Source organism: Trichosurus vulpecula, chromosome 6, assembly GCF_011100635.1.
Source record: "Trichosurus vulpecula isolate mTriVul1 chromosome 6, mTriVul1.pri, whole genome shotgun sequence".
Classification (NCBI taxonomy): Eukaryota; Metazoa; Chordata; class Mammalia; order Diprotodontia; family Phalangeridae; genus Trichosurus; species Trichosurus vulpecula.
The window spans coordinates 282880618-282896299 of NC_050578.1; the positions used below are offsets into that span (position 1 = coordinate 282880618).

The window sequence follows — 15682 nt, forward strand, 5'->3', positions numbered from 1 at the left end:
AGGGAGTCCGGCCGCAGAGGCACCAGAGTGGCTGGCAAGGCTTCTGGGAATGGAGAGCATTTGTCTGGCTGTTTGGGGCTAGTGACCTGCACCACTGAGTTCCTGTCTGGGGGGCTGGGGGTGGGGGTGGGGAGGCTGGGGCGGGGGCAGGGAGGAGGAGGAGGAAGCTAGGGCTTCTGAGGTTCCAGGCAGCAGGGAAGTATGCAGGGGCCTGTGGGGGGCCCAGGAGTGGGGGGCAGTCCTGCCTCTGGAGGGTGTGAGCTCAGCTCTTGGCCCATAGGAATAGAGATCTTGGGTGATCACCCCCCATTTTAGCCCCCCAAAGGTCAGCAGGAAACCAGCACACACCTGCCTCCTCCCCCGGCAGCACCCCTTGTCTGGTCTGTTTGATGTGCCCCTGCTAAGTAAGATTCCCTTCCCTGTGCTTACTTGTGCTCTGGCCCAGGCACAGGCAGGAGCCTACAGATGACAGAGGGCCACATCCAGCTGAGGGGCTGGTCTCCCTGGATGAGAATCTCTCCCCTTGAGGACCTCCTTCCTCATCTGGCTCCTCAGAAATAGGCTGTGGTCCCAGGCCAAGATGAAGTGAAAAACGGCCTCTCCATTCATCCTCCTGGGGTATGCCGTATGCTCAGATAAATAAGAAAGGGTGGAGGGAGAGAGACCTGACTGCCCAGGGAAGCAGGAAGGTCTGCTGAAGTGAAAGGCATGGGAAGAGAAGAGGGACAGTAAGTAAATTCCAGAGTCCGGCAAAGGCCCAGAGGTGGGAAATGGCACATCTTGGCAGGGAAACCTCCAGGGAGCCAGGGGGGCCACAACCTAATGTTCTGGAGAACAATGTACAACAGGACAGGAAAGGTGAATTGCAGAGGGCTTTCAGAGCCAAGCTGAGGAGGCTGGGTTTTATTTTCGAGGTGAAAGGGAGCCCTGAAGATTCAGGAGTAGGGAAGTAACCCGGTCATAACTGTGCTTTAAGAAGACAGTTGTTTTTCTGTCAGGAAGATGGGGTTGAGAGGGGGAGAGAGGGGAAGCAGTCTAGGCTGAAGTAGGGTACCGTCCAGGAACTCTGTGGAGGGGGAAAAGAACTGGCAAGGCTTGGCTTGAGTAGATGTGGAGAATGAGGAGAAGGAATGTTCAGGTGGGGGCCTGGAAGAAGGCTGGGCCCTTGACCACAGTTACTTGGAAGGAAGGCTGGGTGTAGGAGAAGCAAGTCTGAGGTGCATTGAGTCTGAGGTGCAGGAAGGGGGTGTGCTGGGACCTCACAGGAAGATGGGGGGCACCACACTGACCAGCCATTTCAGGACCCAAGGGATCTGAAAAGATTTCGACAGGGAAGAAGACTTTGGGGGTTGGAGGAAATGGGAGATATCCAGAAGGTGGAGAACTCTGCATTTACAATGAAGGAAACTGAAGCGCACATGGCTGTTAAACAAACTTGTTCAAAGTCCCACAGGCAGAAAAATGAAGGGCTGAACAGGGGTGTAAACCTGGTTCACTCAAGTCCAAAAAAATTAATTTCCCAAGTACAAGATGGGAAAGGAATATATGGTTACGGATCCCCCCCCAGAATCTGGGGGTGTCAGTGGACATCAAGCTCAGGTGGAGTCAGCCCTGTGATGAAGCCACTATACCAGTTACAGTGAAGGATCTTGGGATACAGGGAGGTGGTCAGCCCACTGCTCAAACCCCAGCTACTCCCTTCTGTGTCACACACTTTTGGAGGAACATCGATGAGTTAGAGAGGGGTAGGGAAGGGCTATGAAGCCCAGTGAAAAGCCTGGACGACAGAAGGCTGGGGGCGGGGGGAGCTGTCTTCCTGTGTCAGGCTTGTCCTGCTGGGCCCAGAAGGCCAAACCAGGAAATGTAGGTGTGGGGGTGGGGGATGGGTACAGATGCTAGGCCCCTTCCTGGCCTTTGAGGCTTTCCTGATCAGCAAAATTCAGCATTGCTTTGTGAAGTACCCACTATGCACCTGTGCTGGACCATGGACACAGAGGCCTAGACAGTCCATTCTCCCGGAGCCCACACCCAGGAAAGGGAGAGGGGCAGGGTGACAAGGGAGAGAGAGGCTGGGGGGAGCTGGATAATGTCTAAGGAGGGTCAGATCACTTTCCTCTGAAGGGAGGGGGTGCTGTGAGAGAGGACGGAGGGAAAGGAAAAAAGGAAGTCCAATGGTCAGGGACTGGCCAGGGGCACAGAAGAGTGGAGGTTGAGGGAGGGGCATAGGAGGTGTGAATGAAGCCGAGAAGAGGCCAGGCCTTTCAAACGTCTCAGGCCTCTGAGGAGTTTCTCTTGTATTTGCTGGGCAAAGCACAGAAGGCTTTTTGGTCGGGGTGTGGCATGGTCAGACCTCTGCCTTAGGAAGGTAATTTGGTGTCTGTTCAGGCACAAGACTGGAGAGGAGGGAGACTGGGCTCATGCTCCAGGCAGGAGGTGAAGAGGGGCTGAGCCAGAGTGGTGGCCAGTGAGTGGAGGGAACAGGCTGGATCGGCCAGTTGCCGTTGGCAGCTGATTGGATATGGGAGGTTCAGGGAAAAATGGAAGCCTGACAGGTGGCCACTAGAGGGCAAAATGGGTCAAGAATCTAGAAGAGCAGGGTTCACACATTGTCTCAGACCCTTACAAGCCCTGTGACTCTGTTTCCTCAACCGGAAAATGAGGGGGGTTGGAGATCCCCATTGTCTCTGAATCTGTGATCTTTGGATAATCTCGAGACTCTCTGGGTAGGGAACCTGGGGGCTGGAGGGAAACAGGAATGTTGAGAGGAGAAGCAGATTTAGGGAAAGATGATGAGGGAGTCTGAGGTGCTGGCAGGCAGGCCCTAATGAGCACAGGCTTGGAGGACTTGACACCAGGGTCCTGACATTCCAAGGTGTTGTTCTCATGGATCAACACTAGCCATGGGCCATTCCCCCAGAGAATGACGTTGGATTGCCCCCCCCTCCCCTCAGGGCCACCGTAGACAAGGCTTTACTGTGGCTGCTGCTGCCTGGCCCCTCACCCCCTTCTCCTCTCCTCTCCCTCCCCAGACTGTCCCCTTCCCCTCTCCTCCCCCTCCCCAGCCTCTCTCCTTCCCCTCTCCTCCCCCTCTCCAGCCTCTCTCCTTCCCCTCTCCTCCACCTCCCCATATTGTCCCCTTGCCCCCTCTTCTCTCCTCTCCTCCCCAGCCTGTCCCTTTCCCCTCTCCTCTCCTCCCCAGCCTGTCCCTTTCCCCTCTCCTCTCCTCCCCAGCCTGTCCCTTTCCCCTCTCCTCTCCCTCCCCAGCCTGTTCCCTTGTTCCCCCCTTAGGTTAGCTTCATTCTTCTTTCTCTGCTGCTGTTTGAGGGTTTTTTTGGTGGGAGGGAATCAGAATCTGTGATTTCATGGGTGTGAGCTCACAGATGAACAGCACTTCCTCGTTCACTTTTAGTCTCTCAGGTGCCTAGGCTGCTTGGGTTCTGCCAGGTGAAGTCACTCAGTGACAGCCACAGTGTGGGTCAGAGGTGGCATTGGCTTGTCCAGAATCACCTCAGATCGTAGACTTTGAGCTGGAAGGGCCTTAGAAGCCCCTGAGCCCAATCCTACCCTTTTAGAGCTGGGAAAACTGAGCCCCAGAGAGTCCAAAGGGCTCCAAGAAAGGCTGAGAGCATGAGTCATTGGATCCTTGAAGGAAGATGAATTTCAAAAGGCCCTTCAAGGCAAAAGGGCACCCCCAGCAAGAGGTGGGGGGCAGCTGTCAGGAATGCAGGGAGGAGAGATGCAGGCTGGGATCAGGCAAGAGCTGGGCTGGAAGCCACAGTGTATGAAGGGGTCATGGGAAATGCCTGATGGGGAAGGGCTGGCAGTGTGTGTGGGGGGGGGTGTATGGGGGGCTGCAGCTGAATGTGCTTGAGCAGAGGAGGGGCACAATCAGAGCAGAGATCATCCTGGCCTCAACTTCCTCACCTGTCTCATTAGGGGCTTGGCCAAAATGGCCTCTGAGTTCCCCTTCTGTTTCAGGCTCTAATCCCAGGACTTTACCTCCTTTTTGAGTTGAGAAGCCATGGAGGCCAGGGCCCTGGCTGTGCCACCCCAGGCTCCAGAAAGATCTCTGGGCATTCCCAGTTCAGCCACATGCCTCCATGACAATTCTGTGATGCCAGGACTACCAGGGCCATCACCCTCACTTACAGGGGAAGACCATGTGGTTCAGAGAGATGCGACGACTTGCCCAGGACCTGGCATACCATCAGCACTTAGTAAATGCTTGTTGACTGACTATCTGTCCCCTCAAAAGGATGAAAGTGGAGCTTGTGTCTTGCTGTATGGGAGGCCTGCAGCCAGAGTATCTGGGTTCCAATCTCCTTTTCTGTGCATCCAGCTCCTGATCTTTGTTTCCATTAGTAAGGCTGCCTCTCCCTCTGTCTCTGCCTCTCCTTTTGTCTCTCCCTGTCTCTGCCTCTCCCTCTGTCTCTGCCTCTCCCTCTGTCTCTGTCCCTGTCTCTGTCTCTCTTTCTCTGTCTCTCTCTGTCTCTGTCTATGCCTATCCCTCTGTCTCTGTCTCTTTCCCTCTGTCTCTGCCTCTCCCTCAAAGGGCACATGTTTGCTGGCTGGCCGCCTCGCTTTGTTTCTCTGATTCTTTCCATCTCATTGTCCCTCTGTGTCTGTCTCGTCCTGGCTCTGCTCATCATTTTCTGCCAGTCTTTCTTTTTCCAACCACTTTGCTGTGTTGTCTTTCTGCTGATCCAGGGCAGCCTGGGGAGGGAGCCCTGCCAGGAGTAGAGAAGACACAGTCCCTCTGGCCTCAGCCCATCCCCCCTCATCCCTCCCCCATCCTTCCCTCATCCCTCCCTCATCCTGAGGACTGTAGGGAGTTCTTAAGGACACATTTTAACAAGAACGTTGATAAGGTGGAGAATGTCCCAAGCAGGGCATCCAGGACGGCGGAAGGCCTGGTGAGGCACACCTGAAAGATGGGGTATATTTAGCCTGGACAAGACTATGGGCTGGGAAGGTAGGAAACACATTTATTAAACAGATACTATGTATCAGGTACTGCTACTGCCTTAAACACTTTCCAACCATGGTCCTCACAATCACCCTGGGAGGTGGGCGTCATTATTATCACCCTCCCTTTCCAGCTGAGGAAACCGAGGCAAACGGTGGCCTTGTCCAAGGTCACAGAGCTAAGGACGCGTATTTGAACCCCGATCTTCCTGAGTTTAGGCCCAGCTCGGTGAACTGTGGCGCCACCTAGTGGCTCCTAGGAACATGCTATTGTAGCTGTGGTCACGATTGTCCCACACGGGGAAGCCGAGTTCAGCTCGGCCCCAAAGCGCAGAGGCGGGAACCATGCGGGGCAGACGTAGGCTGGACGTGAGAGCGGAAGGGGTGCTCTGGCTCCCAGGCGGGGGAGGGGACAGCGGACGGCAGCTCCCCAGGTGGGCTGGGCTGGGAGCGACGGCCGATTTCCAGGTGCGGATGATCTGGTCCTGCCTGTCCCGATTGCTCCAACGTGCTCACTTTAGAAGATGCCGAGGCTCCTGCCTGCCCTCCAGGGCAGTTCGCCTCGTTCGGTCCATCCCTCCTCTCCCAGCTTCTCCACCACATCCCCCTATCCGGTGGTTATCTTGCACGCTGCTCCCCTCTCCATTCTCTTTGTGGTGTTGTAGCTGTTGGAGGACAGGGACTGTCTTCATTCCGCTAGTGTTTGCGCTCCCGGCACTTAGCACAACGCCCATACACTGTTGTTCTATCATCCCAGACTCTTGGAGGCCCCATTTGGGGTTTTCTTGGCAAAGAGACTGGAGTGGCTTGCCGTTTCCTTCTCCAGCTCATTGGACACATGAGAAAACGGAGGCAAACGTGGTGAAGTGACTTGCCCAGGGTCGCACAGCTAGGAAGCTTCTGAAGACACATTTGAACTCGTCTTCCTCACTCCAAGCCCCACACTCCATCCACTGTGCCATCTAGATGTCCAGGACATAGTGCCTGATGCACAGTAAGCCCTTAAGAAGTGCCTTGGTCTCAGACTTCACTATTCCTCCCTCCAACACTTGTGAGCCCTTGTGCTGGGGAAGGCAGTACTTCGGTGGAGCCAGACAATGGTGAGGCTGGGGTGGCTATGGCCAGACGGGAGAGGGTTAATTCTGCGGAGTGCACAGAGTTAACTCTGGGTCTTCCACCTTTCCAACTGAGTCAAGGGATTTGTCCTGAGCCCAGAATGGGTGTCCAAAGTTTGATTATCATTTGAACTGCTGCCAGATAAGGGCTAAACATGGGCCCTCCATCCAAGTGGCACTCAAGGCCAGGCAGACAAACATAGGACCATCTATTTAAATCTGGAAAGGATTTTAGAGGATTGGACAGGGGAGGCAATTGAGCTCCTAGGGGTGGGTTAACTGGGAGCCCAGGGAAGGGGATGGGAGTCGGTAAAAGAGGTAGGAGCTTGATAAGGGGCTGTGATGAGAAAGAATGAGGGCTCAGGAAGAGGGGGAGGGTTCAAGGTCACTGAGGAAAACATGGATTAAGAGCAAGAACTATTGTGGGGAGGGGCCTCTGAAGTCATTGAATCCAATCATTTTGTTTTATGGAGGAAGAAACTGAGGCTGAGAAGTGATATGACCCTTGGAACTCATAGATGAGTGGTGAGAGTGCAGAGAGGAGATCAATGAGAGGGGGAAGGGGTGGGGGTCAGGGATGGAGGACAGGTGGAGGCTCAGGATGAGGGGGGATGGGGCTCAGGATGAGGGGGGATGGGGCTCAGGATGAGGGGAGATGGGGCTCAGGATGAGGGGGGATGGGGCTCGAGATGTGGGAGGGATGGGGCTCAGGATGGGGAGGGATGGGGCTCAGGATGAGGGGGGATGGGGCTCAGGATGAGGGGAGATGGGGCTCAGGATGAGGGGGGATGGGGCTCAGGATGAGGGGAGATGGGGCTCAGGATGGGGGGGGATGGGGCTCAGGATGGGGAGGGATGGGGCTTAGGATGGGGAGGGATGACCCTCAGGAGGAGGGGGGATGGGGCTCAGGATGGGGAGGGATGGGGCTCAGGATGGGGAGGGATGGGGCTCAGGAGGAGGGGGGATGGGGCTCACGATGGGGTGGGATGGGGCTCAGGATGGGGAGGGATGGGGCTCAGGAGGAGGAGGGATGGGGCTCAGGAGGAGGGGGGATGGGGCTCAGGATGGGGAGGGATGGGGCTCAGGAGGAGGGGGGATGGGGCTCAGGATGATGGTCGCGGCCGGCCGTGTAGGGCTGGGGCTGCCCGTAGGGCGAGCGCCCCTCCTGGGTCCCAGGCACAGCTGCTGCTCTTCGGGCCGGCCCTGATTGCGGAGCTGAGCAGTGTTGCCACAGGCCTAGGGGAGGGGGGTGGGGTGCGGGGGCCGGCGGGGGCGGAGAAGCGCCTCCCTCTGCTCTAGCCGTGGCTCTGGGGCCCAGCCCCCGCCCCCGCGGTCGCTGCTCAGTCCCTGGTCCCCTGAGCGGAGCTCGCTGACAGGTGACGGGTCCTAGCTCCTGGGAGGGAGCCTTCGGGCAGCCCGGCGGGGAGGTGGGAGGGCTCAGCAGAAAGGCTGCCAGAGGGAAGGAGGGAGGAGGGAAGAGGGAGGAGGGAGGAGGGGAGCGGTGCCGGTTCTGCCGCAGACGGTCCGTCAGCCCGCGGCTCGCTCGCTAACTGTCTCGGGGAGTGCACCGGCAGCCGCCAGCCCCAGGCTCCGGAGGCCTGGGAGGCAGGGACTGAGGCCCAGGCGCAAACTCCGGACGCTGGACGCCGGGCGCCAGGGGGTGGGTGGGTTTGTTGGGGGGAAATCAGCCGGCCTCCCCCTCCCCCGACGCCCCGGGCTAGGGTCCCTCAAGGGGATGGATGTTTCTTCCCTGTTCAGGCATGTGTGAGTGTGAGTGTGTGTGTGTGTGTGTGTGTGTGTGTGTGTGTGTGTGTGTGTTTGCGTGCCCAACCCGGGAGGTCTCACTGTCAAGGAGGGTGTCACTGTGAGTGTTCTGAGAGTGTTGTCCGTGGGGAGGGGAAGTGTTGGTGTCACTGTTGGGGGGCACCTTTATGTTTTTGTTACGCCAGTGTGCATTTGCTGAGGGATTGCGTGTGACAAGGGATGTGGGGGGGTCTGTGTCTGAACATATGGTGGTGTGTTCGCGTGGCTGGGGAGGGCATTGCCTGGATCAGAAGATATCATTGTAAGGGGTGTGTGCGTGTGCGTGTGTGTGTGCGCGCGCGTGCGTGTGTGTGTGTGTGTGTGTGTGTGTGTGTGTGTGTGTGTGTGTGTATGTATCTAAGGATGTCCTCAGTGGATCTGTGTGGTTTTGTGTGCCAAATATATAGATCATTGTGTCATTGTGTATCCGGGGACAGTGTGAATCTGATGGTGTATTGTGAGGTGTGTGTGTGTGGGGAGAGAGAGAGAGAGAGAGAGAGAGAGAGAGAGAGAAACTCCAAAGTCATGGAAAGCCCCCTACACTGATATGAAGGCAAAGGACCGCAAAGTCCTTTGGCAGCTGAGCATGCTGGTGGGAGGTGGGAGCAAGAGCAGAGTGGGAGGGATGGTGGTGTCTGTGGTGCAGGCCTGGGGTGGCCAGCCAGGGCTGGGTGCTGGCTCGTAGCACAGTGATCACTGGACAGGGAGATAGGTAATGATGACCTCAGCCAGGGCGGAGGAGGCCTGAAGGTGCTGCTGGAGTGGCTGGGGGCTCCTAAGGGAAGAGGAGATGGCCCCCAGGGAGGGAAAGTAGGAGGGAGCCCCCTTTGGACTGGGCCAGGCCCTGGCCCTGAGTGTGAATTCTGCTTTGTCTTCCTTCCCTCTCCTTCCCCTCCTCTTGCCCCACCCTTCCTGCTCTTACAGGGCTGCCCAGGCCAGTCCTCAGCTCCACACCTGACCCCCAGCCGGCATCACGGAGGGCCCTCAGGAAGCCCGGGTGACCCCGTCCTGTCCCCTGGACGGGGCCTTCTGGATCCCCCGGCCTCCAGGTGTCCCCCCGAAGGGCTGCTTTGCCTGTGTGTCCAAGCCCCCAGCCCTGCAGTCTTCGGCAGCCGCCTCAGCAGCTGCGCAGGGCCCGGCCCCCACCCTGTGTCCGATGGAGGCCAAGGGCTGCAAGGCTGACAGTGTCCGGACGGGCACAGGCTCGGGACCCGGCAAACACTCGGCAGAGAAAAAGACCATGACCAACCCCACCACCGTCATTGAAATCTATCCCGATACCACGGAGGTCAATGACTATTACCTCTGGTCCATCTTCAACTTTGTCTACCTCAACTTCTGCTGTCTGGGCTTCATTGCTTTGGCCTACTCCCTGAAGGTGAGTAAGGGTCTGGGGCCTGAGGGCTCAAGCTGGGGCCTAGGAGGAGAGGGAGGCCAGGGCTCATACATGGATCATGGAAAAGAGCTTGAGAGGAAGGAGCGAGGATCAGGGGAGTGGGGGTGACCCAGGCTGCCAGGGCATCCTCTGCCCAGATCCCTCCTCCAGCCAGGATGGGCCCCAGACCCTTCCCTGTCCCTGTCTCTCCATCCCCGGCTCACTCGGTACCGTGATCCCTGACTGCAGTATGCAGCTTTCTGCCTGTTTCAGGCTGAGCCAGGGGTAGAGTTGGTCACCAAGAGACATGGTAGGGCTGCACCTGGAGAGTCTGAGGGAAGGAAAGTTTCAGGATGGCCACAGCCCCGGGCAGGGTAGGAAGACCATCCCCCTCCCCACCAGGAACAGGGATCTGGACAAACACTTGGTACTGGTTTCTGTCTAGCTGTCTCAGGAAGGGTGAGGCCCTCCCCAGCCCTGGCTTAATCATAGGCCTCAGCCCCCTGAGTGGGCACCAAAGGGGCCCTTTGCTGTACTCTCTGGCCAGTCTGTAAGGGCTGGGTAAGGGGGCATGGGCTGTGGCCAGCTAGGTGTCACCGTTTCCCTCTCCTTCTCATGAAGATGATAGCTGGGGTGGTGGCAGAGGGAATGACCCTAGAAGGCTTAGGGTTAGGGTTACGCAGGGCTCAGCAGGGGGTGAGGCTACAGATGGGCCTCAGGTGTATTCCTGAGAAGACTGTTCTCTAGGCTGGCTGAAAAGCAGGGCTTAGAGAAACAGGGAGCTGGCACTCAGAGCCAGGACAGAACAAGAGGCCATGCTACATTCTGATCTGGGGCTTGGGCTAGGAGGGAGCAGACTAATGGGGCTACCAGCCACTTCTGCCCAGAGCTGCCCAGGGGGCAGGACAGAGGGGGCTACAGTAGGTGTAGAATGTGGCCCAAGGGACCCAGGAGGGAAAACCAGGAGTTATAAAACATTAGAACAAGAACGTGGAATGGCAGAGCTAGGAGGGGCCATGGAGCACAGAACATGGAGTGTCAGCTACGGGGAGGGCTTAAAACCCAGGACCTAGGATGTCAGGGCTAGGAGGGACCTCAGAACATAGAATGAGGAATGCCAGAGCTAGGGGGAGGGCTTGGAACCCAGAACCCAGGACATCAGAGCTGGGACAAACCTCAGAACACAGAATGCAGAATGCCAGAGCTAGGGGAAGGGCTTGGAACCCAGAACCCAGGATATCAGAGCTGGGAGGGAACCTCAGAACACAGAATGCAGAATGCCAGAGCTAGGGGGAGGGCGGACATCAGAGTCGAGTGAGACCTTCAAACCCAGTCCCTTGGGTCCCCTGATGATCCCCCTAGTCTGAGGGGTTCCATTTTACATGTGAAGAAAGCATCCCTCAGAGAGGCAGTCCCACAGTCCTAAGCACTGGTGGCAGGATTCCAACCCAGGGCTCAGCTGACAGTCCAGGGGTTGAGCAAGGCTGGTTGGCCACCTGCACAGGATTTTCTGGCAAAGAATGGAAGGGTCGTGTCTAGGTCATCCAGGGATTTGGGCCAAGCAGGACTGGAAGTCACATCTGACCCCTAAGGCTAGCCCCCACCTCTGGCCTAGCCAGGGTGTGGCCAGCACAGGCACAAATGAGACGTTCTGTCATCTTGCCCTTGGCTCCTGGTGACCGGGAAGGGAGGAGGGAGCCCGAAGCCTCATGGGCCGGTCACCAGCCCCAAGGATCACTAAATGGAATCCAAGGGTCAGAGATAATGGGAGCCCAGGCCCAGAAAGGGAAGAAGCCTGACCCTGGATGGGCTGCCCACAGAGCTAGTAAGCAGTGCTGCTATGTGAACCCAGGCTCATGCCATGGTCTGGGCTGTAGTGGGGAGGCCTATGGCTGGGCCCAAGGAAGACTTCCTGTGACCACTGTCACCATCTAAAAGGACAAATAGAACATGCTTCTGAGTGTAGAGAGTGCTCTGTGCCCATCGTGGGCCGGGGGGACAGAATGGCCTTCTGGCCGTAGAGCGCTCTGTGCCCATCGTGGGCCGGGGGGACAGAATGGCCTTCTGGCCGTAGAGCGCTCTGTGCCCATCGTGGGCCGGGGGGACAGAATGGCCTTCTGGCCGTAGAGTGCTCTGTGCCCATCGTGGGATCTGGGGACAGAATGGCCTTCTGGCCGTAGAGTGCTCTGTGCCCATCGTGGGCCGGGGGGACAGAATGGCCTTCTGGCCGTAGAGTGCTCTGGTTTGGTCCTCACAAGCTCAGACATTGCCACTGTCTTCCCATCCCCCCCATCCTTCTCACAGACTGGGGGCCCACATGCCTTGGCTCAGGATGGGCCAGCTCATCACTTTCCCTAGAACTGGACTGCCCAGCTTGCCAGCCCGGCTCCATTTCCCTAATTGTGGTCCTTCATCATTTCCCTCCCATCACTGTGTGTGTGTGGGAGGGAGGGGTGGGTGGGGGGGGGATGGAGACAGGAAGGAAGGGACAGCACAAGAGTAGATTAAAGGAGCTAGCTTTAAAACCTAGGGGAGGGAAGGCCAAAGACCCCCCAGCTTCTCCCATCCACCTCCCTTCGGCCTGGCCTGTCCCCACCATCCTCAGTCTGCCCAGACCTTCCCTTCCCCTCCCACACTGGTGAACCATCCATAAAGCTCCTGTACGCCAGCCAACCTTATGTGGAAGGCAGGATGGGGAGCAAAACAGCTTGCTCCTCCTGCCTGGGAGGGCCCACAGTCGGTTGGGTAGAGAATTTCTCCTCTGAATTTGTCCGTGATGACTGCAGGGTCTTCTTTTGTCCTTGGCCCTGGAGCATGAAGCTCCCATGGATGGACAGCGCCTGGTACCAGTGTACCAGGGGGTCTGGCTCTACCACCGACTTGCTGGATGACCTTGGGCTCTCCCCAGACCCAGCTCCTCAAGGGGGCAGCTCCCCAGAGGGGCCTGAGTCTAGGCTCCTGTCAGGGAGGGGGACGGTGACCAGAACCTGCCCTTCCTTCTCCAAAGAGTTTGTGCCAAGAAGGCTGGCTCAGGCCAGGCAGGGTCCATCTGGTGGGCCAGGCACAGGTTGCCTGGCAGCCAGGGTTGTAGCTAGGTCATAGATTCCTGGACAGTGCAGGATTTGGGACAAGAAGGGGAGGCACAAGATTATTGCTTGTTTAGTATGTCACCTAGGCTCCCCCGAATGGCCCTCAAATTCTGGGCTCATGCCCTACCCCAGGGCATCTCTAGCCTCAGGGGTCCTCCCACTGCCAGGATCCAGACCCCACGGGGTGGGGGCGGGGCTAGCTGGCAGGGCAGGGACACATTGTGGGATCCATGAATGTGCAGCGTTGAACTGCCCCCAACCCCATCCATCCCTGTTTTCAAGGAAAGCCTAGACCTTCTTCAGGGCAGTGTCATAAAAGCCAGCACTGCTCTGCCTGCCTCCACAGAGCCAAGGGGAAAAAACCAGCTTGATTCAGTAAAAAGAGCCCTTCATTTGGAGTCAAATCCTCCACCTCTCCCTTGCCTGCTGTGTGACCTTAGGCAAGCGCCTTCTGTTCTCTGAGCCTCTGTTTTCTCATTTGTGTTGGGGGGGGGCGGGGGGAGTGGGGGAGGTGGTAGGACTAGATCGTCTGTCTTTTGGATGCCTACCACCCTTGAACTGGTCATTCTAGTCCTGGGCCTGCCATTTCCTGACTGGGTGACACGGGGCAAGCCCCTTGCCCTTCTCTGGCCTTCAGGTCCCACTCCTCCTGGGGGACGTGCTGCAGGGCTCTGGGGTCCTGACTTCCCAGGAGCAGCCCAGCTTTGGGGCTCAGGTAATAGCCTGCAGGTAGCCTAGCCAAGGCCGAGCAGCTGGAAGAGGGCTATGTGCTGTTCTCTGGCGCCACCTCGTGGCCAGAGAAGGGCTATGTCCCTTCAGGCCCGGGTCCTGGACCGTGGCAGGTGGAGCTGTCCAGCCCATGCTCTCCTGAACAACCCGAGGGAGCCCTCAGCCACGTAAGCTGAGTCAGAGGACTTGTGTAGGACCCCTTCTGGGGCTCCAGTTACCTCCTCTGTAGAGTGAGGTTGGGAATCGGTGACGTCTGTTTTTAAAGTCAGAGTTGTAACTACAGGTCTGTTGTTATTATCACTTCACACTGATTATTAGTGTCACCACTTTGCACTAATGTGCTCAGGCACATCAAGTACCTGGAGTTAGTGAGCATCAGAGGTATCTTGGGAAAGCAAGAGGGGCTAGCCTTGATCAGCTTGGCCCCAGACAGCAGAACCGGAAGCAAGAGGGCGGATACAGGCTAAGGTAAGACCAAGTTTTCTAGATGTTAGTTCTCTCAGAACTGAGAGGAATCTTGGCCAGCTAGAAAATATCCCTTCCTCCACACTGGGCTGGAGTTCCCTCTAGCTTTATTGGTACAGAGGGAGTCGCAGGAGGCATTAGGTGGGGGAAGCTGGATGGCACTGCGGATAGAGTACTGGATTTGGCGGCTGCCTCAGATGTTTGCTGGCTGTTTGACAGTGGGCGAGTCACTTTAATCACTGCCTGCCTCAGTCTCCCCATGTGTAAAATGAGGAGCCTTACGGTGCTGGAGTGCACAACCATCCAGGGTGGTTGTGAGGATTACATAAAATACTGCAAGTGTGGCCATGAGCTGGAGAAATATGAGCTCTTTCTAGAGGAAAGATTGCCTAGTAAGAGCTGCAAGGATTCTAGCCTCTAGAGGCCAGGCTAGGGAGAGAACACAGAAAGTGGACTGTCCTTGAGGGGATCCTACTGGCCCCCTGAGTCAGACTCAAGGCCCTGAGAGTGGGGGGCCTAAATGAGGGGGAGCAGGTAGTCCTCAAGGTCATCTGTTCCTTAGCACCTCTCCATTGGGCCTTGAATGAGGTATGCTATCATCTCTAGAAGGTCCCTGTTAAAAGGCAAAGATTTGGTTCTTCCCTCCTTCCCTATCCCATTAAGTTTGCAGAGCATTGGCATGACTGCTTGGTGTCATGGACATGGAATCAGGGGGGGTGGCTTCAAGTCTCAGCCCTGCTAGAGTAGGAGAAGGCCAGTACACAGTTGTGAAGCCACTATCCCCTCTCCTTTTTGGGCTCCAGTTTTCTTGCCTGTAAAATGAAGGGGTTGTAACTCTGAGTCCTACAGGACCTGGGTCCTCTGATCCCATACCAGGGAGGAGCTCTAGGGAAGGCTGTGATGAGGACAACCCAAGAGACCAAGACTGAGAGGCTGAGAGTTTGGAGGGTATCTTAGGAACCTCTGACTTCAAAGCCTTTTTTTTTGATAGATGATGAAAGGGAGGCCCAGGGAGGGAGGGAAAGGGGCTTGTCTGAACTTGTACAGCCAATTAGTAGCAGAGTTGCCATTTGAAACCCTGGGCTGGGATCCCATAACCTCACAGCTCTGGGCTCAATGAACTTGTTCCTTTCAAAGGCCAGCAATGCCTGTTTGAAAAAAGAAAGGGAACAGGTGGGCAGCCACTCCTAGGGCAGGAGCATCTGGGGAGAGTAAAGGCTATGGAAGGCCAGGTATGAACTGACAGCAGTGGTGGAAAGAAAGAGAGGGGGACAAACAGAGAGATAGGCAGACAGACAGGCAGAAAGACAGATGGACAGACAGACATACCGGCAAAAAGACAGGTAGAAAGACAGACAGATGAGCAGACAGATGGGCAGACAGACAGACACACAGATGAATGGACAGACAGAGAGACAGGCAGAAAGACAGATGGACAGGCAGATAGTCAGAAATACAGGTAGAAAGACAGACAGATGGGCAGTGAGACAGGCAGACAGATGAATGGACAGGCAGCCAGGGCAGACAGACAGACTTTTCCTCCCTAGAGCTCAGGGGGGCAGCTCAGCGACCATTAGGAAATGAGAGAAGCTGAATCTCCAGTGTGCCAGGCTCTGGGAGGAGGCCATGGGAGCAGGCTCCAGCTCTGCCTGGGCACTTCCTTCCTAGCCCACCTTCTGTGGTAGAGCCTCATTCCCTTCTTTTTTGGCCTCAGGTTCGGGACAAGAAACTACTGAATGATCTGAATGGGGCTGTGGAAGATGCCAAGACAGCTCGTCTCTTCAACATCACCAGCTCAGCTCTGGCCGCCTTCTGCCTAGTTCTCATCTTCATTTTCCTGCGGTACCCCCTCAATGACTACTGAGGTGGGTGCAGGGAGGCTCTTGTCCCTTGCCTCCCCCCGTCCTGCTGACCTGAACTGTCGGGGAGAAGAGCATTTGGCTTGGATGTTTTTTACAGGGAATTGATCATTTAAAATATTTATTTTCACTATAAAAGGGACAGGGTGGGAGGGGAGTGGGAAGGGTAGAGAGAGCCAGGGAGGAACAGCTGGGGAAAGTCAGGGTGGGGTGGGAGCCCTGTTGAATCTTCCATGTGGCTCCCAGGCCTGCTGAGCCCAGGCTGAAGCAGGGCTGAGGGCC

At 56.7% G+C, this 15682-nt stretch overlaps 1 protein-coding gene across 1 annotated transcript; it reads left to right on the forward strand.

Moving 5' to 3' along the window:
- The first annotated feature begins 7154 nt into the window (after nt 1-7154).
- IFITM10 (interferon induced transmembrane protein 10) lies at nt 7155-15405 on the forward strand. The gene is made up of 4 exons (XM_036765326.1): nt 7155-7334; nt 7600-7740; nt 8842-9261; nt 15256-15405. Exons 1-4 carry the CDS (start codon nt 7155-7157, stop codon nt 15403-15405), a joined length of 891 nt encoding a protein of 296 aa, XP_036621221.1.
- Nucleotides 15406-15682: the final 277 nt, after the last annotated feature.